The sequence below is a fragment of the Ammospiza caudacuta genome, chromosome 8, assembly GCF_027887145.1.
Source record: "Ammospiza caudacuta isolate bAmmCau1 chromosome 8, bAmmCau1.pri, whole genome shotgun sequence".
Taxonomy (NCBI): domain Eukaryota; kingdom Metazoa; phylum Chordata; class Aves; order Passeriformes; family Passerellidae; genus Ammospiza; species Ammospiza caudacuta.
In genome coordinates, this window is record NC_080600.1 from 38,236,459 (window position 1) to 38,260,493 (window position 24,035).

A 24,035-nucleotide genomic window follows, 5' to 3' on the forward strand; every position below is an offset into this window, starting at 1 on the left:
CTTGCACAGATTTGCTAGTTCTCATTATTGACTGACAGAGGTAGAAACTGATTTTCGTAGTGATGTGCCTTCATGTCTTCCACTCACCTTTTGGTGTTTGGTTTTCCCTGTGTTGGGAACAACCACTCTTGGGATACTATGTTTTGCCACTGACCACACAAATAAGATGACATTTTTTGATTATTTCAATAGAGTTTATAGAGTTCTGCCTATGGCTTTTCCCCTTTTTACATTCCAGTCTGCACTACAGGTTCTGTATCTGCTGAGGACAGTGTTTGTTTAATTCCAGCCTGATGCTGTGGAGTATCTACCCTGCACTTTTGCACCTTGCCAGTTTGAGAGCTGCTCCCAGCTGTGCCAAAATATCTTCCTGCAGCTGCTTATGAAGTCTGCAGACTACTTTCTCTCCAAATCATCCTCAACTGCTTTATTTTCTTGTTTCTTGACCTCTTCAGGGTTTTCCCAAAATAATAATATCATCTCTGAACTCTTGGTGGGTTGGTTTGTTGCAAACTTTGCCCATTCCCTGGCAGTGACAGCAGCTGGAGGCAGTCCAGTGTAATTAGTAAGTATTTTGGAGACTTTGCCTTGGCAGCCCTATTAAATATGTGCAGTGAAAGCAGGATTAGTATGTGGCCTTATCTTTTTTTTTTTCTCATTAGGGCATCTCGATGATCTGTAAGCTCATTTAATTGGAAATTAGCCATTCTTATTAACACAGGAGATACCCTTTGGTCTAAATACTGACATTGGATAAATGTATATAGTTTCCACTAAGGAGAAAGAAAATGCATCCATATACTCTAGGGTGGAAATTTGCCCTTTTGTGTCCAGTGCAGTTCTCCTGGAAGAGAATTTCATTTTCTAGTAAAGGCAATAAATTTTCACTGCTCAGATAAGTGACTACAGAGGTTAATCATCAGGATTTGAAGAAATAAGCCTCCTAAGAAGATGGATGATGACAAGGGGAGTAAGAGTTGTTATCCAATCATTTGTCATGGTCCAGAACATTAAGATGTATTGGTAAGACCCCAAAGGTGTGTAGAACTTCCTTTTTTCCCATGTGTAATAAGTTACCCTGTGCAGTCAGCCAGTATTGCACTGTCTGAAAACTCATTCTGTTTGCATCTCTTTGTATACACAGCACACAAGTGTTAAAATCCTATATATTGCTGGGAAGTATTCTACACATCATCCAGATGTGGCCCCACAGCTACTGAAGAGAGAGGCTGACTTCCTGGGTCCTCACCTTGCTGCCCTTCTCTCCCTCCTCCATCCCACTCCAGTTGTTAACATTTCTGCCTTTCCTCTTTTGCTGTGAGTGTTCTGCTCCGGGCTTTCTCCAGAGACTTTTCCCTCTGATTTTTCTGTGGTTCTCTGCTCTGCAGCCCTTGCCTTCTAGTTCTTCCCTTGTCTCAAAGCTTCAAAACCAGAGAGCAGCCATGGGGGATTGTGTCAGCTAGTGAAAAACTGGATTAAACATTCATGGCTGTAGGAGTGCTTGTTAGCATATATGTATTAATTCAACATTTCCTGCTGGTTTTCAATATGTTGGGAGGTTGTGTTGCCAATGAGGTGACTTAAAGTCTGTAATGGAATAGGTTCCAACTAACTGCTTGAGACCAAGTAAAAATTTTGTTCTGCTTGTCTGGTTTCAGAGCAAAACCTTTCTCCTTACTTTTTAAAAGGGAGTATTCCTCTCTAAAGCAGACATGGTTGAGACCACTACATTTCTGAGGTTTTTGTTGAATTCTGGATTAGTAGCTGGGATAGCTGATTTTGAAAGTCCACCTTCATATAGGAGAGACAAACCATGGTAGTTTGCTGTGGTGAGCTGCTCCTTGCATTGCTCTTTGGTGCTGGCAATTTGTGCAAAGATGAGGTTTGACTTGTCTTGTCTGGGCTTGTTACACAGAATGGCTCAGTAGCTTAAATTTGATCTGAAATTGAGAGCTGGCACTGCCTGTCTCCAGGAGGACCCCATGAGTTTGGGAGCCCTTTGCACCATTTCTGGCAGCATGTCTTCAGGTCCTGCAGGCATTCTGCAAGCTGGCCATGGTGGGGAGACCTGTTCCTGTGGGTTGAGGTGTTAAACACGTGGCTGTGTTTCCAGGGAAGCAAAATGTAGTTCTTCTGAGTCCCAGCCACATAGTTACAGCCATAATAATAGCTATCATTTTTGATGCCTCAGTGCCAAATGTAAAGGTTGTTGTTTCTCTTAATGTTTTCAGAGGACTCTGTTCTGCTGCTTTTTCCCTATTTGTGCCTTATCTGTGACTGAACAATTACCAGGAATGTGACGAGGACATGGTATGCAGAAAGTCACCCCCTTGTCTCTCCTGCTGATGGCTCAGAGGAATGTGCAGTGCTGCTATCTCAGCTGCTAATCAATGGAGCTGGAGCTAATGTGTGCAGTGACCTTTGCAGGAGAGAGGAGCTCTGCCAATATTGCACTTGCAGTTTGACTCAACTCTTACACTTTGTCATCCACTTGACTGCAGGAGCTCCTCCCTCACCTGGATTGCTGGATCAGTGGCTGCTCTATCCACCAGGTTAAGAGATGCCCCAAATTTCTCTTGTGTGTTAGTCCTGATGTTTTCCTTGGCCAGGTGTCATTGCTTTATGGGTGACCCCTGATCCTCCTGGTCTAAATTCCTTTTGTGCTTTGTTAAGTTCAAAGTGATCCTGTATAGCTGTACACTTCACAGTTTGGGGAAGTCAGTGGGATTTTCACTGCTGGAATTAGACAAAATTTACAGCAGCTCATGGGTGTGCAAAGGTTCTTCTCTAGCATTTCCCCTCTCTGCATTTTTATAGTGCTTAGGAGTCTGATGGATGGAGCTCTCAATTATTTAGCATCTATCAAGTTTTTGCTTACAACACCTAAACAAACACTAATATTACATAATTTTTTCTGAATATATAAGATATAATTTCTGCTACAGCAATTTACAAATGTATGAAAAACACATACTGTTTCTTAACCATCCCTTTTAAGGGAATAGGTTTTGGATTGAAATTTTAAGTATGCATGAAGACAGTAAGATACCATTTGCACCGTTAGGATTTCAATAATGTATGGAATTAGCAGAGCTTTATTATATTTCTGTGCCTGCATGCCCTTCATAGAGTGAAAGTTGTAATAAATATAAGTTCAAAGGTAAAATTTTATTGCTGTGCATGAGGGAAGAGAAAATAAATTAGAATAATGTAATCATGCTCATATATGTTATGAATTTTGAACAGTGTCTATTAGAAAGTTTGTCAAAATGTGCTTAGCTTTGAAAATACAGATTAACGCTGAAGGTTTTAATATTGTTCTTCCTTATATTCCTATTCCTTGCAAATATAAGTGTAAAATATCTCCTGCCGAAAGCAATTGTCGTGAAACGACACTTTCCTATTTTAATAGCTGAATAATCAGAACAAAAATATTTTCTAAGTTGCAGGGAGGTTATTGCTTTTTTCACACAAAGAAATTTAGTGGTAGAAAACCAAATTTTAGCTGGATATTCTTCGCTTTTTGTGTTTCTATTCTTATATGTGAAAAGCGTGTCCAAATGTCTCCTGACAGCTTTGACACTTCAGGGTGATTAAAAATGGGGTGAGGTGTGCTCATCTGATTCCATTTACTGATTCTGTATTTTCCTTTAATCTGGTAGCAAAGTTAAAATAGCAGCTCTCCAACAGGACCTGGAAAATCTGTTTGGGGAGGATTGGTTGGTATCAATCTGGACCCTTTGGGTTTCTTTTTTTTTTTTTTTTTTTTCCTTTTGTACTTTGGATCAAATAAGGACCAGGTCAGTGTGGGAGGGCAGCTGCTGGCACTGAACCCAGCAAACATCAATTGTCTGGGCTCCCACCTCAGCACATGGTCCTTCAGCCTCTCGGAGACAGCCCCAGGTTGGGGAAATTTTGACAACAAAGGCAAACCCTTCTCCTGAGTTTTATTTCCTTACATTCCTTTTTGTTGTCCTGTGTCATCTCCCTCTCTTCTCCTTCTGTGAGCTCTGGCTGCACCACGAGGGCGCTACAAAAGCACTGGCAATGACCTTTTTTTGACTTTTTTTCAGACAGTCTTCAGGTATTAGCTCTGTCACTCAGTTTGGGAAAACTGAGCAGCTATTGGTGCACACATCCCCCTATTTTTTAATGTGTTTTGAACAGTTTGGATGCTGAATAATTGGGAAAAACATTGATGGATTTTTTTGTTGTTGTTTTGTTTTGTTGTTTTGTTTTCTTCCTGAAAGCAACTGTCACCTTAAAATCTATAGAAACTTTCTGGAGAGAGAAAATATCAGGAAACTTTTCTAAATAATCAATTTTAGGTGATAATAAGTGGTTCCTGCCTTTAAATTGTTCTGTTGATGCCATGGTAGCTGAGATGCGAACAGGAAGAGGCTGCTGTTCCAATATAATCAGTGAACCAGTTCCAGAGGGTGGAGCAGTTTAGAGACCAAATGCAGTTTAAATGGCACTAGAGGAATGATGCACTACTGTCTAAAAATGCAGGCATTGTTATTAATGATGTAATTAAAGTTCCACCTCATAGGCAAAGTGGAAGCACACAGAAAATATTGTTAATATTGTGTTTCCTATATTTGATTTATCCCCATTTTAAGTACTAAATGAAGTATGCAAAACACAGTGGGAATTAAACACTCTGCCTAAAATTCACAGCTTTATTATGTAAAAATGGTTCAAGCAGAGGTCAGGGTACATTAGCCAGAAGTAACTTAACCCAGCTGAAAAATGTCTGATGCACTTTACATGCACAGCTGCTACTTTGCTAAACCTGGGTGTACAGTGGGAAGTTCTCCTCAAGAACCAAAGGTCATGGCTTGCTGTTTGTGTTGTTTTGGTCAAGAACAGATCTCAGGCATTCATCTAGACCCTGCACTGATGATCATCTGTGGTACTGGGTGTATTTTCTTTATTGCAATTTTTAAAAGCTCAGTTCTGAGATTTGTGGATCAAATAGAGACAAAATTGAAAAAGATAGTAGTAATAATAAAAATAAAAAATAGCCTGGTATTTGGTCCTGCGGATTCTGAATGTTTCCTGATGGATAGTGGGAGCTCTCAGAGTTGCTTTATGAGCTTAGGCCAGACTCTGCAGCTGAACTAGAACACATTTTTGTGTTAACTGCTTCTAAATGAGCTCTTAGTTTAAAGTAGTTGGCATAAATCTAATTTTAATTTACTGTTTTCATTTTCTTTTGCATTGATCCTCTTTTTTGTAGAGATTCAATTGCAGACTTGGAGAAAGAGGTTTTTTAAAGAGTCCAGATGGTATTTCCAATTATTTATTATCATTAGCATTCACTGTATCTGAAAACAAGACTTTTGCCAACTTAGATCAACCTCATCTGCTGCACTATTGTTTATGAATTTTCAGTGTCCTGTGTTAATGCCAACTCACTTTTGGGGTGGTTTCTGGGGCTACAAGAGAAAAAGGGTCTGCTATTGCCAATATATTACAAATTGCCAATTTACTTTGGGAATATCACTTGGATAACGATCAGTGATAGGTTTCTCATGCTTATGAGGAAATGAGCAAGGCCTGTCAAAATTAAGAGTAGCATAATCTGAAGAAAAATCATAATAATCAAACCAGAAGTTTTGCATTTTTCCATGTCTGAACACACAAGTTTTCTTTTTGGGGTCAGTGGCTGTGTGAGAGCACAGTTAATTTTCCCTTTGTAATAAGCCCCTTACAATTTTTTTTCAAGTTTTGACATTGAAAATGGCACCTCAAGTTGTCAAAAATAAAAAGTTTGGAAATTCACAGGTGTGATGCCTTGGGTATAGAATGCCACCTTCCCTTTTTTTTTTTTTTTTTTTTTTGAGCTAAAATGCCTGAATTCTTCCACTAAAATTATTCTCCCCAGTACAAAGATGTAAGATGAAATGGATTCTGGACACTATTGGAGTGAACGAGTCCACTTATATTTTTTTTCCTCAAAATTTTGAAAATATATGTATATTTTATAATATTTAAATACATTGAAATTATTTGAGTGATTAGTTTCTACAATATTTTGTGTTGTTTAGCATTTGGAACAAAGCAGTACAGAGAAAGAAATAGAGGGACACCTGTTTCAATTACACCATAGCAGCAATTTCAACAATAAATCTTAATTGCAATCAGTCTTGATCAACCCACCTGTGTAGATTCTCTCATTTACAAGGAAGAGGGATAATGGAGAGAAAATAAGGAAAGAATTGAAAAGAAATAAAGGGAAAAAAAAAGCCTGCAGAACACTAATATGGATTATGTTATGTTCTTATACTTTAAGTTTTCAGATTGCTGTGCTATGTTAATTATTATGAACAGCAGCCTGAATTTCCCTGCTTTTCTCTGGGGATTCAGTCAACCCTTGTTTACTTTCAGCTGCCACTTGAGCAATTTCTCTTCCATTCAGGAGGGGTTGTGCAAACAACCACGAGGTACAACTAATTCTGCTTCTATGCCCAAGCTCAGCAGGTGAAGGTGCAGCAAATTCCTTTGTTAAGGAACAAGTTGTCTTTGTTGTGTGGGGTAGGAGACACAGCAGAGCTGGTGTCTCTGGGTAACGTCCTGCAGGTGTGTTGGTTGTTCTGACCTTGACTTTGGAGATGCTCTGCCCTGAGGTGTTCTGGGACCTTCTCTGCAGGCCTGGCAGCTGCTCACTGACGTGTGCTGAGCTTCCTTGGACTCACAAATGAGTTTTCTTAGGTGCATTTGCATAAAGAGAGAAAAGAATGGTGGATAAACAGTCCAAATTGCAGTAGAGGATGTATAGGGAAGGAAAACAGATACTGCTTTTTTTTTCTATACTCGTCATCATGTTTTTCTCATAACCTCTGTAATGATCACTTGGACATAGGTAAGGGACAGGATTGTGGCTAATTATGCAGGGACTTGAGATTTTGTAACATTTTTCCAGACATACATTGCTTTCCATATTCATTATCCTTTCCTCTGTTCCTTTTTTGTACATTTTGCTTTTACTTTTTCCTTATACTCCTGCATTGTTATTCCCTTTTTCTTCATTGTGCATTATGTGATTGAAAATGTTTTTGTAATGGCATTTGACCAAGTCTTTTGACTCAAAACCTTAAGGATTGTCTCATCTCTTTTGTTTTCTTCCCCCCCAAAGAATGTTTTATTTGTGTTTGTTTCCTCTGGTCTGTTGTGAGTGCTTGTTCTATTTCACAGCTTCACCTTCTTTCACGCTCTCGACCTCCCTTCCTCTTCGTCTCTTCTGCATCCTCTTTCCCTCCGTGGGGCTCTGGTAATAGTGATGGACCAGTGCAATTAAATTTATTCCATACACCACTGCTTTCCCTGACAAACTGACACCTCTCTTTTCTGCTGTTCTTACCTGTTGACTGGCATTAAGCAAAGTCAGCCAGGAGCCAGGATTGCAGTGGAGTGTGACATTCATCTGTGGAGATGACTGAGCATGGCAAGTCCTGGATGCTTTCTTCTCTAAAGCTGGCTGTGCAATGTGGGAAAAAAAATAAATCTGTGATGTTGTGATGAGATGAAGATGTTCAGGAGGGTTGTAAGAAATTTCTCCTATTGTAATTTGATTGTTATTGCGTTTAAATGTAACATTTTGCTTAATTGATGAGATGCCCAGGCCAGGATCCTGCCAGCACACAGTTTCTCTGCATGCAGTTGCTCTCAGCAAACTGGCATGCAGTCAATAGGAATCCCTCTGAATTTACTGCTGTCTGTTGACATCTCACTCTGTTACAGGCAAGTATTTAATCAAAGTTTATTGTCATTCTTTTCTGAGATTTAAGTGGGACATAAAATTTTACGATACATATAGTATTTTAGATGACAGCTTCATTATTTCCACTGAATAATTTGAAATGCTACAAGGAGAAATATTGATGGCAAACTGGTAATTGTCATTAAATATGCAGCATTTTTGCAGCAGTCACTTGTGCAAAAAATAAATTTTCTGAACTTCTAGGTAGCAGTGCAGAACGGTCTGAAATGCAATTCCTGTCTTGGGTCTTTTCCCATCATGGAGGTCACTTGAGGCTCCAAACATGTTCAGACATGAAAACTTTAAAGTGACTTTGCAATTTTTCTTTCTAAAAAATGAGCATGGTATCATATTATTGAATGTCAAAAGGAGAACACTCGGTTTGTTATTGAGTTGATCTTTTGGTTCCTGCTGCCTGATGGGATTTTTATTTTTGCTGCCTTAGTTGTCTCCTGTCCAGTGGACATTCCCTTTTTCCTGAGCCAGGAGGGATGTCTTTTGCAGGAGTAATTAAAAACTGTGTCATGGGAGGTGGGCATAACAGGTCACTGGGAAGAATGAGACAGTGCACCAGAGCTGCAAGGCAGGGTGTAAAACAGACAGGTGCAGTTTATTATTGGAATGATTCCAAACAAAGCATTCCTGTTGGTTCAGTGCCTCATCATGGAGTGCAGTACTCAGGACTGTGGGAGTGGCTTCTCCTTCTGGAATGCAAAAGACAATGAAAAAAAAGTTTCTGGAAAAAAGCCAAGCTCTTCAGTTCAAGGAGGGTTTTAGGTGATTCCTTATTTTGTTTCTCATGTTGGGAAGAATTTAGTTTGCTTTTAGGTGAATGAAAAATTCTGCTCAGGATGGTGCTTCTCTGTTACCTTGTTAAAGAATTCGAGTGAGAGACCAGTACATTAGGTCTTTCTTAGCATTTGTGAGCAACTTTGTTAGCAAATATATTTACAAAAATGCCATGCTTGTCTTCTCTTTTGTAATTACTACGTCCTGACATGAAAGAAAATTGATTAAATCTTTCCTGTAAAATGCTATCTGTTGGTTATATCTTGAGTATTTAGCTTTATAATCGCTAAACTATTCAAGTACAAGGCAATCAGTTTAAAAAAATGCCATTAGAGTTGGTCAGGATGCTTGCAATAAAGCATTTTGAATAGAAAACTGTAACATTTTTCTTAACTACAGCTTCTTTTAGGAAAGCAAGCATTCAGTGAGGCTGAGAACAATCAGCATTTAAGGCATGAAAAAAGAGTATGTGAGGGGGATCAGCTGGGCTCTGAGGATGCTGAGGGTGCTGTTTCAGTTCTTATTCCTCAGGCAGATGAGAAGCTGGATCGTGTGGGTTGGGCTCTCAGGTGATGGTGTCTGGTTGAGCTCTTGCTCTCAGCTGGTGCTGGCCAGCACCCACAGGTGCTTTTCCACTGGGCACCCTCCAGCCTAGAGAGGTGCCTGGGTTTTGTGATCCAAGTGCAGGACCCAGCTCTTGGCCTTGCCAAAACTCACACAGCTGCCTCAGCCTTGGATCCAGCCTGTCCAGATTCCCCTGCAGAGCCTTCCTGCCCTCCAGCAGATCCACAGCCCTGCTCACTTTGGTGTTGTCCCTGAACTTGCTGAGAGTGCCCTCAATCCCCTTGTCCAGATCATCAGTAACCAGGGCTGGGCCAGTGCTGGGCCCTGGGGAGCACCAGTGGTGACAGCCCCAGCTGGATGTAACTCCAGTCACCACCACTCCCTGGGACTGGGTGTCAGACTGGCTTTTACCCAGCACACTGCACCAGTTCAAGCCATGAGCAGTTAGTTTCTCCAGGAGAAATCTGTGGGAAGTGCTGTCAAAGGCTTTGATAAAGTCCAGAAAGTCTAAAGATAGATCCATAACTGTTCCCTCATCAACTAAGTGGGTCACCTTGTCATAGAAGGAGAACAGGTTGGTTAAGCAGGATCTGCTTTTCCTAATGCATGGTGGCTGGGAATGATCCCCTGTTTGTGCCATAGATGCTGTTTGATAGCAGTCAAGATGATCTACTCCATCACCTTCCCTGGTGCTGAGGTCAAGCTGCAGGCCTGAAGTTCCCTGGATCCTCCTTCCAGCCCTTCTTGTAGCTGAGTGTCACATTTCCAGCCCCCAGTCACCTCTGGGACTTCCCTGGATAGCCAGGAATTCTGGTCAGGGATGGACAGTGGTTTGGTGAGTTCTCCTTCCAGCTCCCTCAGTCCACTTGGGTGGATCTCCCATCTGGCCTCACAGAACACACTCGTGCATGTAAAGATTATGGAAAGATCTAGAAAGATTATTCAGCCATATGTGAGATAAGAATTACACTTGCAAGGTACTGAGTGGACAGTTTGGAAGCTCTTGAGAATTTAATATTCCCTTTAAATCTGTGACAATGCATAAAGCACACTTCAGCTATGTCCTGTTCTAGTATTTTTTCATGGAAAATTAAAGATTATTGCCTCCCTTTGTAGTATACAGTAGTTTTCTGAGAATTCTCTGCCAGGCAGCTGGTACAGAAGAAATTCCCCTTCTGCAGTAATAGAAGGCAGTGATTAAACCTGAACACAGCAAATGGAGCTATAAAGTAAATCAAAGTGAGTGTTGAATTGTGCCTTCATGCACCCGGTGGTAAACTCCTCCTAACAAAGCACAAAGCTTCCTTTCTTTGCCCAGGAACTGTGAATTGCAGCCTCTGTTTGCAGTGTAGCTGTCACCTGCTGTAAATCCAGTCTGAAAAGAAACTGTGGAAGGAAGAAGTTGAAAGTGTATTTGTCCTCCTTCCCCACAGGGTGGTCACCCCACAATATGTGACATGTGAGCTTATGGGTAGCAAAAGCCACCTCAAAGGGGCCCCAAGTGTTTTAAATCATCTTCTGAGAGGAGTGGTTTGAGTTTTTTAAAGTCTGATTAAATCAGTGGAAAGACTTTCTTGGCTTTTAACAAGTGATGCTTAGATCTGTAGCACAGTCTGATTGTTGGAAAATAGAATGGCTAAATTCAGAATTTGGTTAAGATCATGGCACTGTCTGGCCATAAAGTCCTGATGTAGCAGATACCCTGAGCTGTGGATGGAGGGGTGGGGCTCATGCTTTCAGGGCCAATGTCCCACCTCATCCTGCCTGGTCCTGAAGCCTGTCCCTGGCTGTCCTGGCCTGTCCCTGGCTGTCCTGTCAGTGATGGGAGAGGAGGACAGGTGTTTCACCCTGCTTCACCAAAGCATGTAATCTCTGGATGCTGCTGTACCACTGACTCCTAAATCAGCCTGCCCTGGCTGCCTTGCTGCCCTACAGACAAGCTGTCAAACTTTAGCAGGGATTTTGATGCTTAGGTGGCTTGGGAAGACAGCTGGAATAAGCCTAACAGGTTTATTTGCTGTTTTCACATTGGTTTTTTTCTGAAGGTGGTTTTCAGCATTAGGTGAGCATCCAAAGCAGCAATGCTGATACAGAGGCTGCTCAAAGTGGATTCAGCTCGGATTTCCTTGGGATGCCAATTGCAGCACCGATGGATGGGGGCTCTGTGTAGGGGGGTGGAACACTGAGCCTTCCAGGTGAGCAGAAAGGAAAGGGAGCATAAAACCAAAGTATTTTTAACCATATCTTGCAGTCTGATTGCCTGCTGGATCTGCTGTTCCTTCTCATAATACGCTTGAAAAGTTTTATCTGTGCCTCGAGGGTGATGAGCCTGTCTTCATTTAGGGATGCAACTGCAGATAATAGCACTGTGCTCTTGACAGCTTTATGTGCTCACAGCCTGCCTCTCTTATTTACTCACTTGTAGATGTGGGCTCTTGTAAAAGCAGCTCAGTTTTCTCCCCTCCCAGTTATAATTGCTTCCTGGGCTGCCTTGTTACAGAGCCTGTTCCTGGAGCGTGAGGTGAAAGAGGCACTTTCTGCCAATATAATTTTTTTTTTAATGTATAATTAAGGCTGGATAGTCATTATGGTTTTTTTCCCTAGGTTCGTAATTAAAGAAACCTTGAAGGAGAGGTTTGTAACTACTATAGGGGCAAAAGAGGAGGTAACATGTGATGGGACCCTTTTGTTTATAAACAGTTGAGCTTCTAGAAACTTCAGATGTAGCTGAAGTTTCTTGAGGATCCGGAAGTGCTAAGTAATTGAATAATGTAGCAAAGTCAGTCATGACTGTTCATCACTTAAAACACATTTGTAAGACACTGGGTGTAATTCAGTACTAAAAGAGTTATATTTTATGAATTTTTATGAATTATAATGTCCTTGTAAATTCTATTGTAATTACACAAATTTCTAATTTTAAAAAATAGCTTATTTTCCTTTCTAAAAACAATAGTTCCCTGTGTTGTATTCCACATTACATCCCTCATGTGCCTCCTTTTGCTGCTCATTCTGGCAGTGATTCTTTTGGTTGGCAGGTTTTCCCCACTGTCTTTCTTGTTGAAAGGGCTTTTGGAAAGATGCTTCTCGTCAGAACATCTGCTTTGGTCCAGGTCTCTTGGTTCATCTGCAGCAGAAAGTATTTCTCTTTTGGATGGTGGTGGCACAATAGATTCACAATTTTAGATCTCCTAGCTTTTGGGTGAGAGGCAAGAGTCAGAAATAAGACTGGCTCCTCTGGTGAGGCTGAAGGAGAAGGACCAAAACTTCTCTGGCCTACAGGAAAAAGAAATATGACTTCTTTGGGGACCTGCACAATTTATACTTTGGAAAAGAAGTTCTGGAGGTAGAGATTGCTATAAAATATGGGGCAATTATCATTAGTTCTGGTGAGATAATTTCATCAATAGAAAGCTGTAATATCTCATTCCTTTTGCTTACCTCCTTCAGAGAGTGGACTGCAGCCAAGATGTCACACACTGAGCTTGAAACACATTTTTTTCTTTGCTTTCCTGAATAAATTTTTAAGTTAATTGTTCAAGTATTACACTTTGCAGCCTGAAACCTCACCCCATGCTTTTCTGTAGCGTATTCCTCCCCGGGCAGGTGGACATGTGACATCAAGTCAGTCTGTTTGGAGCAGGCTGTGGGTATTGAACCAGGCTGTGCCTCCCTCCATGTCTGTCTTGTTTCATTTGCTCCAGGTGAAGAAGTTCCACATCACCTCTGCTCAGAGCTTCCCCATCCCGAGGTGGTGGCTTGTGAAGTCCCTTGTGCCAGGGACTGTGTGCTCAGCGAGTGGTCCCCATGGTCCCCCTGCTCCCACTCGTGCTCCAGCAGAAACGCCGAGGGCACTCAGAGCAGGAGCAGGTCCATCGTGGCCCTTCCAGCTGAGGGTGAGTGCTGAACATTTCTGGGTAATCACTGTTCCTTTAGTGCTCTGACTTCCCTTCCTGAGGCAAGAGCTAATCCCAGTTCCTCAGGAATCAGGGACAATACTGAATGCTTGTCTCTGCCAAAAGACTAAGAGATCTTGATGGGCTGGAGTTCATGCGTCACTTGGAGAAATTCTGTCACTGCTGAAAACTATTTACTTCAGCCTCTGAATTGCTGTCTGTTGAGGGCCTGTCTGGGTGTGAATTTGGTTCTGGAGAGCTTCATTCTCTACCAGTTAAATTGCTGCATGACAGAGTTGTCATGCAAGTGTCTTTATATGGGAACATATCAGTAATGATTTAAAACCAGTGAGCTGTGATAAAGGAGAAAATGAAAAAGGACTTGCTTATTTATTTATTTTTTAATGTAACACCTGGAAAGTGTTGACCTGCTTGTAGTAAGTAAATAGCTCTTGATAAATACATGTCATTTCTTCTTGATCTTCATGGGCATATAATGTATCTGGTTTTTTGCATATTAACATCAGTGATACAGCTATTTAAACAAACTTTTTTGTATTAGGAGTGTAGTCTTCTAAATCAGTTACACATATGGTAATTAATTTATGTGTTGGTTTATCACACGGGATTTGGAAGGTCTTGGATCAAGTGAATAAAAATTCATAGAATGTGAAGAGGTCCAACAGACTAAAGCCTTGTTGACATAAAATACTTGCTAGTGCCAAAACTAGGTGCAGTTAATGCAGCAGCAAAACACTTTTAGATGCAAATCTAATCCAGGACAAGTTCTGTTAGATGCTATTTTGTAAATTATAATTAAAGCCACCCACTGTTTCTGGACTAATGTAAGGACTTGATCTTGCAAACCCTTACTCATGTGAAAGGTCTGTATTCACATAAACATCCTCATAAGCACTTGTGAAGAAAATTGGGACCCTTCAGGATGAAAATAATTGTTGATTGAATGGTAATAACTACTACTAAAAAAAGTCTATGAGACAGAGAATAATTAAAATGAAAATACAGTTGGTCTCATATTTTCCATGGATATAATGAATCCAAATAAAAGGTAAAACATGGTAAAATGAGAGTGAAATGGTGAAGAAGTGAATTCTGGAAGTACAGAAGCACAATCAGCCTGAAAGGCGCTAGCCTAAAAATGGTGTACTCTGAATACTTGAAGTTTCTCTGAATTGAATACTTGAAGTTTCTGAGGAAGGAGTAATTAACTATTAAAATCAAACTCCCTGAGTTTCTGTGCATCTTTAGCAATGATGTTAAGATTTGCTGTGCAGAGTGCACATCTGTGTTCAGATAGTGACTGAAATTTGGGAGAGTGGAAGTGGAGTTAATACCATTATCACTGCAATGTTAAGGCAATTTTGAATTACCTGGCTTTCTCTACCTTTTTCATACCCAGCTCACACTTGACTTCTACAGAGCTCAGGTACCTTTGCAAGGGCCATTTTGTTTGTCCTCTGTCATTGGAGGAAGTGTCAGCTGTGGCTCTACTGTTGAAGGACTAATGGAAATTTTGGATTGTTTTCTCCAAGCTCTTTACCTGCTCCCAGAATGTAACCAGGAAGCTGTTGATGAAACGTATGAGACTGGATTTCAATCAGGTTTTAAAGGATAATTTTTTACACAGCAAGTCTGAAACTTGGTGCAAGAGGATATAATGGAGCAGACACTCCCAGCAGGTGTAAAATGAATTATAGGAACTGCTGAACATCATAAATAATCTTTAAATGGCTACTGGAATGGCCAGGCAAGGGCATGTTGTTCTGCTTTCTTTGTAGAAAAGTTATCAATGAAATGCAGAAAGTGGCCAGGCCCTTGTGCTCTTTACAAAAGCAGCATCTCCTGCTTGCAGTGTTGCAGGCAAGTTTGGATAAGACTTTTTTTTATATGCTAAGTTAAATTAGCCCTGTTTAGGAGAGCTTTGTTAACATATTGTAATTAACATTATTTAAAAAAAAGCCACCCTAATTTTTCCCTGGGAAGTTAAAAATTTGAATTGAAAATGTTCTTTAGTTTTGCCTTTTTTTTTTTCTTACTAATGGATCAGGCATTTTGCCATTTGCTTCTTACAATTTTTTTATTTTTAAGGTGTGTTTCAAACGCACAAGAAAAAAGAACTGGTTTCTGTTTTTCCTGCCAAGTCAGATTGTTCAGGAAATAAGCTACCTGGGACATTTTCTACTTCATCATCGTTCTAAACATTTCTGAGACTGAGCCCTGTGAGGAACAGTCCATTTTCATGAAAAGATGAATGGTAATGTGACATGATTATCCGGTGGGCTAGGTAGTTTGTCTCTTTTTCTTTTCTCACTGCTGTTCATTGTGGCCATTTGGGGCCTTACCTTTTTTCAGGAGGGTCAGTCCTGCAAGGCAATAAGCATCCCTTTGGCCTCCCTTCATCTCCTGTTGATTTTAGTAGGGTGTGAATCTGCTCTGAACCTTGTGGTATCTGTTCCTAGCACCTCAGCTCTTTCAAAACCTCCAGCATTTTGACTGTGTCCCAAGTTGGCTGGGTACTCCCTCCAGGAGGAGAATTATTTTGATTTTGGTAATTTTTTCTTCTTTCTTCCTAAAATGACAATGCTTACTGTTAAATTTCACTGCATTACTCCATAGCTTTTGAGCTAGGATCATCTGCTTTTATGGATAAATTCAGGCTGCTGGCTGGAGTGTTTCAGCTCCTGGGGAGGCTCCTTAAACTCCTCAACTTTGGGGCTTTGTCACCAGTTGCTGACAAAGTGCATCAGTTTGGCAAAATCTTGAGTTCGAAGGATGGTCCTTCAAAGAAGTGAAGGCTTCATGCTCAAAACGTGTCTTTAAAGTTTTCTCCTTCCTTGATTGGCAGATGTGGGTTTCATTTGATGCATCCTGCTGTCATTACAGTTCAGCTTCCTCTACTGCTCAAATCCTTAAGGGAACACGTGGATAGAGTCCAAATATGAGAGAGAGATGTTCCTTCTCTCTCATATTTGGGAGAGAAGGGAGATTAGCAAGGAGAATGAACACGAAAATAATGCTTAATTCGTCTTTAAACCTGATTGCATGTTTGCTGAGTGATACTGGCATTTAAACGGAATTAACTTGGCTGTGTGTAGGAGTTATTGATAAAGTAACTCAGAAATACACTTTGCCTGTTTTTGTTTCCATTATGCATTGGAATACAATTTTATGCAAGGCTAGTTTAATGAGGAAACAATATTTTAGAAGGTTGTTATTGCAGCCATAAAGGTCAACAGCTTTATTTAAGCTTTATTTATTTATTTACTTTTTTCCGGTAGGGGGGAAGAGAAGGTATTGTGCAAACCTGACTTTTCAAGAACATGAAATGAGGATGTGGTGTTCTCTTGACCCTTTTCAGGTGGAAAGGGCTGTCCCCCTGAGCGAGCCCTGCGGGAGCAGCGTGCCTGCAACGAGCACCCGTGTGTGCATTTCTTCTGGGACGTGTCCCCCTGGAGCTCCTGCTCCGAGGACGTGCTGGGCACTGCCCTCAACGCCACCTCCAGCTGGAGCGGGGAGCCCGCCTGTGGGGTGGGCATCCAGACCAGGAAAGTCTTCTGCAGGAAGAGCAGCTCTGGCCAGGTCACTCCCAAAAGGTATTTAAAGAGAGCTTGCTAGTGTTTGTTTATAATATACATGATGTATAAAGGCATTTTCAGCAAGTGTGTGGACTCTGCAGTGTTGAAATAATTTCATTTCAGGACTAACTCTCCAGGTATTACTCCATCACTGTTGTTTGTTTACATCACTGTTACCAAATATCCAGCCCATTTTAACTTTCCATGTAAGTCCAGGCCAAAAGCATGCTTTCAGTGGTGGAGATTTTTTGTTGTAGCTCATCTGCTACTCTAATTTACAGTTTTCTGCAAATATTTTCCCTGAAGGACAGGTGTGAAGAAAATATGAAATACATTTGAATATAATGTTCAGCAACTCCTTATTGGCAGTGCTCTAATCAAATAGAAAAAGTAAATAGATTTTGCATTATATTTACACTCCAATAAGGCAGTACCATATGTGTGATCTATATTGTTCAATTGGTTTATATAACTTCCATAATGTGGTAGCAACACAGCAAAATTACATATTCTGCAGTAGAAATATCCCAAATTTTGCTTTGCTTTACTGAATGAGGAAAGTAAGTAGCACAGATGTTTTCCTTAATATCGAAAAATCAAGACGTTGCTAATTATTTTTGCACCATTAATGAGTCTAGAGACTTAGAACTGAGTTTCCTTTCCTGTTGTAACTCTCAAAACAATGCTGTTTGTGTAAGCAGACTGTGCTGATTTCAGTAAAGTTAATTAACATTCTTGAGGTTAATGGGGTTAATTAAATAAAAGGAAAGAAATCTGGTCTTCATGTATGTCTCAAATGCATTGATAAGCTTGAACTTTACCTAATTAAACATATTGTTTATAAAGTTATGTAATGCCTGAAATAGTTGTTTGCCTCCTCCACTCTTGAGGTGGTGTAAGAGGAAATGGAACTGAAGGGGGTAAGTAAACACTTAAGTAGCTGAATCATGGTTTTAACATTTTTTTTCTTGTATGGATTAATGGCACATTCCCCCTTCAAATGGGATTGTTTTGGGTTGCATGCGTTACCCAGTATTGTTGAGTGATCTTTTTAATAGAAATTAATAAGGAGTAAGAAAAAGTAATTCCCTTCCTGTTCACCTACTTGACTTGATCTGCAAGATCTGACAGATCCCATAAAATTGTCCCTTTTCTGCTCTTCAAGTCTTCATATATTTACTGTGTCTGAAACTTTTATTAGAAAGTGTATGACATGTTTTCCATGTAGGAGTTAAAATGAATGAAGAAAATCACAGAGCTCGTTTTACTGTATTGCACTTGAAACTATTTTTGTGTTCCTTGGAGGTTGAAAGTTGAGGAATATGTCATCAGCCCTTACAGACAGGTGGTTTGAAGGCTGCTGCATGTTGTGCTAAAACAGGACTACTTTAAAAACATAACTACTCACTTTCTTTGGTAATAAATATATCTGTTTTACTCCCATGAGCTTTGTGGTTTTGATGTCACAGACAGAGCTACATTTGGCCTGTAGTCATCTAGCCAAGCTCCCCATTTTTTAAAACAATTATTTTTTTTTCAATTCTTGAAACATAATAAACTCAGCTGAGTTGCATGAGTGAAAAGAAAAATAAGGCTTGCTCTGGCCAGGAGTGGTGTCTTTGATATGGCAGTGTGCTCACAGCCCTGTGAAAGTCTCAGGAATGAATCTTTCTCCACAGTTTTAAGTTTTTATTGTGTTTTGTCCACAGGTGTCCGGAGTCCATCCGGCCCGAGGCGGTGCGGCCGTGTCTCCTGCCCTGCAGGAAGGACTGTGTTGTGACACTGTTCAGTGAGTGGACACCCTGCCCCACAGCCTGTCAGCCTGGTAAGCCCTAAAGAAGTCAAAACTTGGGGGGAAAATTAGAGCATTGGCCTAGAAACGTGGCAGATGAAGTTCACACCAGTCTAGTAACTTTTAGGGCATTCATCTGCATGAATTTTGGACCTGAGGACTTTGGACCTTGACTTTTGAGTTGATGTTCTTGGGCAGGTGGGATCCTTGTGAGCAGCTTTGGACATGTGAATTCTCTTTGCCTGGAAAAAATTCCTTCTGAGTTTCTGCCTTCAGAGTCACAGCTCCAAGGCCCCTGTGCTGTATGGCTGCACATGGAATTGCACATTGCTTATTGCAATTGCATATCAAATGTAATTTTCTCAACCAGCCTGGGTGTACGTACAGGGGTGTGCAAGTACCTCCTATGCTTTGTTGTTTTTCAAGGTCCAAACATCTTTGATCTTGTTGGTTGACTTTGAGGCACAACGAGTGTTCAACAAAGTTTCTTTATAATCATCTAATGTTGGGTTTTCTGACGAATTTGTGTTTGATAATTGTTCAGATGAAAGTCTGCTCAGTTATCAGAATACTTCATTTTTGTTGGTAGTTTCCTTGCCCTTCAAAGATTATCAGTGGATGCTTTAGCATAGTCCTTGTTATATTTTACAGGAAAATGAGTTGCTTTCTAAAACAGTGAATCCTGTTTTAATTAGCAATTTATTTTTAGACTTTAAATGAGCCGCCTATGAAGGGGTAGAATAAATTACCTGGTAAATTACTTTGTTTATTAAATAATAGTCTACAATTAAAATGAGAAGAAATTAATTATTTAACCTCCTTGGCAGTGTTATCATTTTAATATAATTCTAAATTAAAACTTCTTAGATGAGGGAGTTTGTTTTTTGCTAAATCTGTTATTGATATGGCTGCATTTCAAGATTTTTTTTATTTTTAATTTGCATTGCACAATTAAAACTTCAGCATGATAATGAAATTTCAAAGCCACTATACATACGTGAGTTGTTAGGGGTGTTGTGGTTTTTTTTTATAGAAAAGTTGTATTTAATGAAAGCAATATACAGATGGTGAATTACTAATCAGATCAAGCAGGAACAGGTATTGCCTGGCAGATTTAAAATTAATTGTGTACCAGCATAAGATCAGAACTTAGACAAACATGGAATCACTAAATCAGCTTTACACAGAACTTTACCAGTTGAGCTGTTTGTAGTTTATCTGAGGAAATTCATCCAAGTTTACCATCTCACAGTAAAAAACCTGACATTTTCCCTACATTTAAATGTCATCAGACAACCGTCTGTCTTCTGGCAGAAGATTATCTGCTGCCTCAGGAGTGCAGACGGCACTGAACTCAGGGCAGTAACAGATGGGTGGACAACATAATTCACGAAGTGCCACTGAGTCCCAGCACCTGTTGGGGATGCAGGAGCAGGGAGCTTGTTGCAGGTTATTGATTCTCTGCCATTTCAGATACTACAGGTGGCAACTGTCTACTGCAATCTGTCTGTTTTACCTGGGCTTTGAGGATGAATTGAAAAAAGAATCAAAGCAGCAATAGGGTGGTTTCAGGATATGAAGTGGTTTGAATGAGCAGCAGGTGGATTTTCCTCTGTCATTTGCTTTCCCTGGGGTGAAGGTGGCCTGGAGAGGTAACTGCTTTCAGCATGGACGAGGTACTCCCTGGTCTGTCAGCATAGATTTAAAACAGGGAGATTAAAAAAAGCAAACATTAACAATAAATAACATTTTTCATCTTCCTTCTGAAAATAGATGGTACCTGTAAGTACCTCTTCTCTTCTGGGCATTGGCTGTCCAGGAGGAAGGTTAGAAATTTCAGTTACTTAATTCTCTAAACAAGTTTACATGAAATGTTAGATAGTAACTGTCCTATTTTTCCCCATGCTTTAAATCAGATTTGAAACGAGATGGGGTAAAAGTAGATAAAATGCATGGTGTGCCACAATAAGAAATTCCAACAACCTCTACTTTGTGTCAGAGAGTCCATGATCCGCCACTTCCAATCCTCATAAACACAAAACCAGAACTGGTCAAAGTGAAAGACTTAAGAGCTCTTATCTCTACAAAGGTATTGGAGATGACACTGATTTTGGTGACTTGAATCCCAGAAAATCTCAGAAAATTTGTCCTTGTTTTTTGTGTGAGCAGAGTCTCATGTTGACCAGACTCTGGCTTTCCATCTGCTCAGCATCAGAAGCTGGATGTTTTCTGGGGAAGCTGGACCTGATACAGCACATGTTCCAGGAGTGAAAAGGGATTTTGTCCCTCACCTGAGAATGGTGGTGCAGCTCTGTGAGCCCTGGGGGTGACAGGCAGAGGAAGGAAGGATGCAAGATCCAGGGAGGAGTAAGAGTGGGTTGGTAGGAGCTGTGTGGCTCTGTAAGGGAGGAGAATGGAGACTGGTGGCACAAGAGAGGAAAGTGGAAGCAGAGTTAAGACATCCCTGGAATTATCAAACAGCGTTATCTGAGTTGCAAAGTCAAGGACAGAGAAGTTAAGATGGTCCTAAGATCTTGAGGCTTGACTTTTTTTCAGGAGGGCAAACAGTCATAGCCATGCTGGAAATCAGTTTGGCTTTAAAAGGACAGACCTCCACAGAGCTAGTGCTCTGGAAAAATCAGGCAATTTAAACTGAAATATAGAAATTATGCTCATTAACATTTATAAGGAATGCTATAGAAAAGCCAGTGTGGAAATTCAATTTTGAAAATGGGGTTTGAGTAAGGTGCAATAAATGTTGAGGATAATTTAGTTTCTTGAGGTGGAGAAAATGACTGTGGGAAGCTCATTTAGATTTGGTACTGATTAATAGGAAGGAAATGGGTAAGATTCAAATGGTGGTAGATAATTTGAATGAAAATCATCACAAAGTGATAGAGTTCATGGTTCTTGGAAAGGAAGGATGGCAATATCAAGAAGACATTAGAAAAAAAAATAGACTTCAACAAACTGCAGAAATTGGTATCTACACCTCTTGGAACTTGTTCTATGCAGACAGGAGTACAGAAGACCTGGAAGCTCCAAGAAAGCCTCTCCAAGGGGCTGAAGCCCTCCTGGACTGTAATTCCTATTCTGAAACTGTGCTAATAGCAAGCCAGTAGCACTGGGAGCAAGGCATGTGTAGGTCTGTATATGATTTGCAAGTTCCAGGTTCAAACCATCAAGAGGAGCACTGCACACATCTAGAGAAGCTCTTTTTTGTCTTACTGTCAGAGCTGTTCAGGGTCCTGCTTCCTTTGGGATTCTCATATTGTTTCACAAAGATTAGAATCAAGAATGCAAACTAAGCTGGAGGATATTAGACAGTGAAAATTGCATAAATGGATTAAAAATAAAGGGGAACTGAATGAAATGTACATTCTGAGAAATGGGGGAAATACAACATGGGGAATGTGCAGTTGTTGCCATTGTTTCCTGTCTGCAGCCAGGAGAAAAGGAATGTTTCCAATGAGTAGCTGTTCCCATGTCATTGGGGTTGTTGAATAAGAAGGAAGTAGTAAAGTAATGCCAGAGCATCAAGTGACTCTCTCATGGGTGAGAAATTAAGTAATAAAAAACTAAAACTCAGTAATAACATGGCAGACTGAACCAAAAGTCTCCCTCTCACCTCTGCTCCTCCAAAAAAAAAGGTCAAGAAAATTGTAGATTACTCACCCTAGCTTTGTTATGTAGAAAGCCACAAGAGCAAGTTATTACTCAAGATATGAACATTTCAAGAATCAGATTGTAATAAACTGGCCAGTAAGGATTTATTGAGCACAAATTGTGCCCTATAAATATAATCTCTTCTTTTTTTGACAGAGTAGCTGTTCTAATTAAGGGAAGTGGTAGATTTTTGACACATTAAACTTTTATCAGGAAGCTGAGGAACAGTGGCTTAAATTAAATCACTCTTAAATGGGTACTCAGCTGCTTGAAAAATCTCACAGTGGACATCACAGTGAAAATAGTCTGTGTCTCCTTTACTGCCTGTTGTAGTGTATTGATACACACTGATGAGATCCTGTGAGCCTTCTCTCGAAGCTGAAGAGTCCCAGCTTTCCTGGTCTGACTCTGTGTGCCAAGTGCTGTGCTCCCTAAATCGTCTTTGTGGCCTCAGGCACCTCTGGAGATGCAATGGACTACAAAATGAATGGAAGTCAGCAGTTAGAAATGCTGAAACTCACACCAGGCTTGTCAAATTCCAGGCAGGTTGTACGTGAGACCCCTGAGGGGTCACTGCACTGTGCCCTGGGGAGGCTGCAGGTCCTTGGGCACAGTGTAAAAGTGAGCAATGAGAGGAATTGAATTGGATCTACAAAGCTGGGTTTGCTTAGTTTAGAGAGGGGAACACTTAGAATGGATGCAAGCCCTTGCAATTTTATAAATGTTATGCATTAGGTGACAGGGATAAACTCTTTTCTTCATGTAGTGGACAGAAGATAAAAAAGTTTCATTTCCAGGAGTGATGGTGTGGGCTAGGTTTTAAGAACAGGCTCTTGGTGAGGCTTTACAGGCAGCAGATCAGGCTGTGAAAGGAGACTGTAGGAAGCTGTAGAGCTGCCTCAGGTATGGCTGTGAAAGCAGCAGGAGAGGATCTCTCTGGATGTGCTTTCCCTGCACCAGGGCAGCAGCTGTGCTGAGCAGCCTCCTGCCAGTGCAGTGTCCCTTGCAGTGATCTCTCAGGGGTGGCACATGTGCCAGTGGAAGCTTGTGTGACTTGGTATTTTTAAAGTCAACTTTTTTCTTGGATCTGTGCTTGTTCTTTGTGTTCATGACGTGACTTCTAAGTTTTCCTTCTATTCTACTACATTGTAATTTTGCTATTTGCTCTTATTCTGAGCTGGAAAAATAATACTCATAGTGGGCTTATTGGCCCACTATGCTTTCCTCTTTCAGACATATTTGATGAAGTCCATTATTTAAAACTTTTTACATGGTCTGTACCATAGATTAAGGAGCTCTCCTGAGATCCCTTTTTACTTTTCTAGCACCTGTTTTTGAAGTGTGAGTACAGTACCCAGAGAATGCCATATGCACTGGTTAAACCAGCTCTCAGTTTGCTCTTACCTCTTACACAGCCAAGGATTGTGTTTGCTTTAGCTGTAGAGACAAATAGATAAATCTTGTTCTTGTCTTTCCTGCTGCATTCTGTGCATGGATTTTGTGAACTGTGTTTCTAGATGGACTGGTCTTGCATCAACTCAGGTTAAGGAGGGAGTTAGCCTCTGTTGGTTGTAATGGTTTTCCCATCAGGAAGTTATCATCTCTGATTTCTAGAGCCATAAAGATGGGTTACTGGTAGCAGCCTGAGACCCCCAGAATGCGTTCTCAGAAACAAAACCTTCCTTTATGACAGTTGGTTTCTTTGGCTTTTATTCTTTTTCCAGTTAAGGTGTTTATTTTCTTATTTATTTATGGTCTTACTTGATTTGGTGTTCTGTTAAACAGATGCTTTTTGATGCATTTCTTAGGCTGTTGATTTATCATCCTTCCAGCTGCTGTTCTGCTGAACTAGTGATAATTTTAAAGGGACAAATGTTAGAATGCTCATAGTTTCAAAATATAAATGAAACACAGAGCATGTTTCTAACCAAGGCAGCTAAATCATTAACTTGGGATGACAACTGTGT

At 40.5% G+C, this 24,035-nt stretch overlaps 1 protein-coding gene across 1 annotated transcript in view; it reads left to right on the plus strand.

The window, feature by feature from the left end:
* The window catches only part of THSD7B (thrombospondin type 1 domain containing 7B), a 245,473-nt gene that overhangs the window by 95,012 nt on the left and 126,426 nt on the right, over positions 1–24,035 (plus strand). Inside the window, exons 8-10 of the mRNA XM_058809582.1 lie at positions 12,823–13,014; positions 16,394–16,628; positions 18,320–18,435. Of these exons, the coding sequence (XP_058665565.1) occupies positions 12,823–13,014; positions 16,394–16,628; positions 18,320–18,435 (543 nt within the window). The remainder of the gene's footprint in view (positions 1–12,822; positions 13,015–16,393; positions 16,629–18,319; positions 18,436–24,035) is intronic.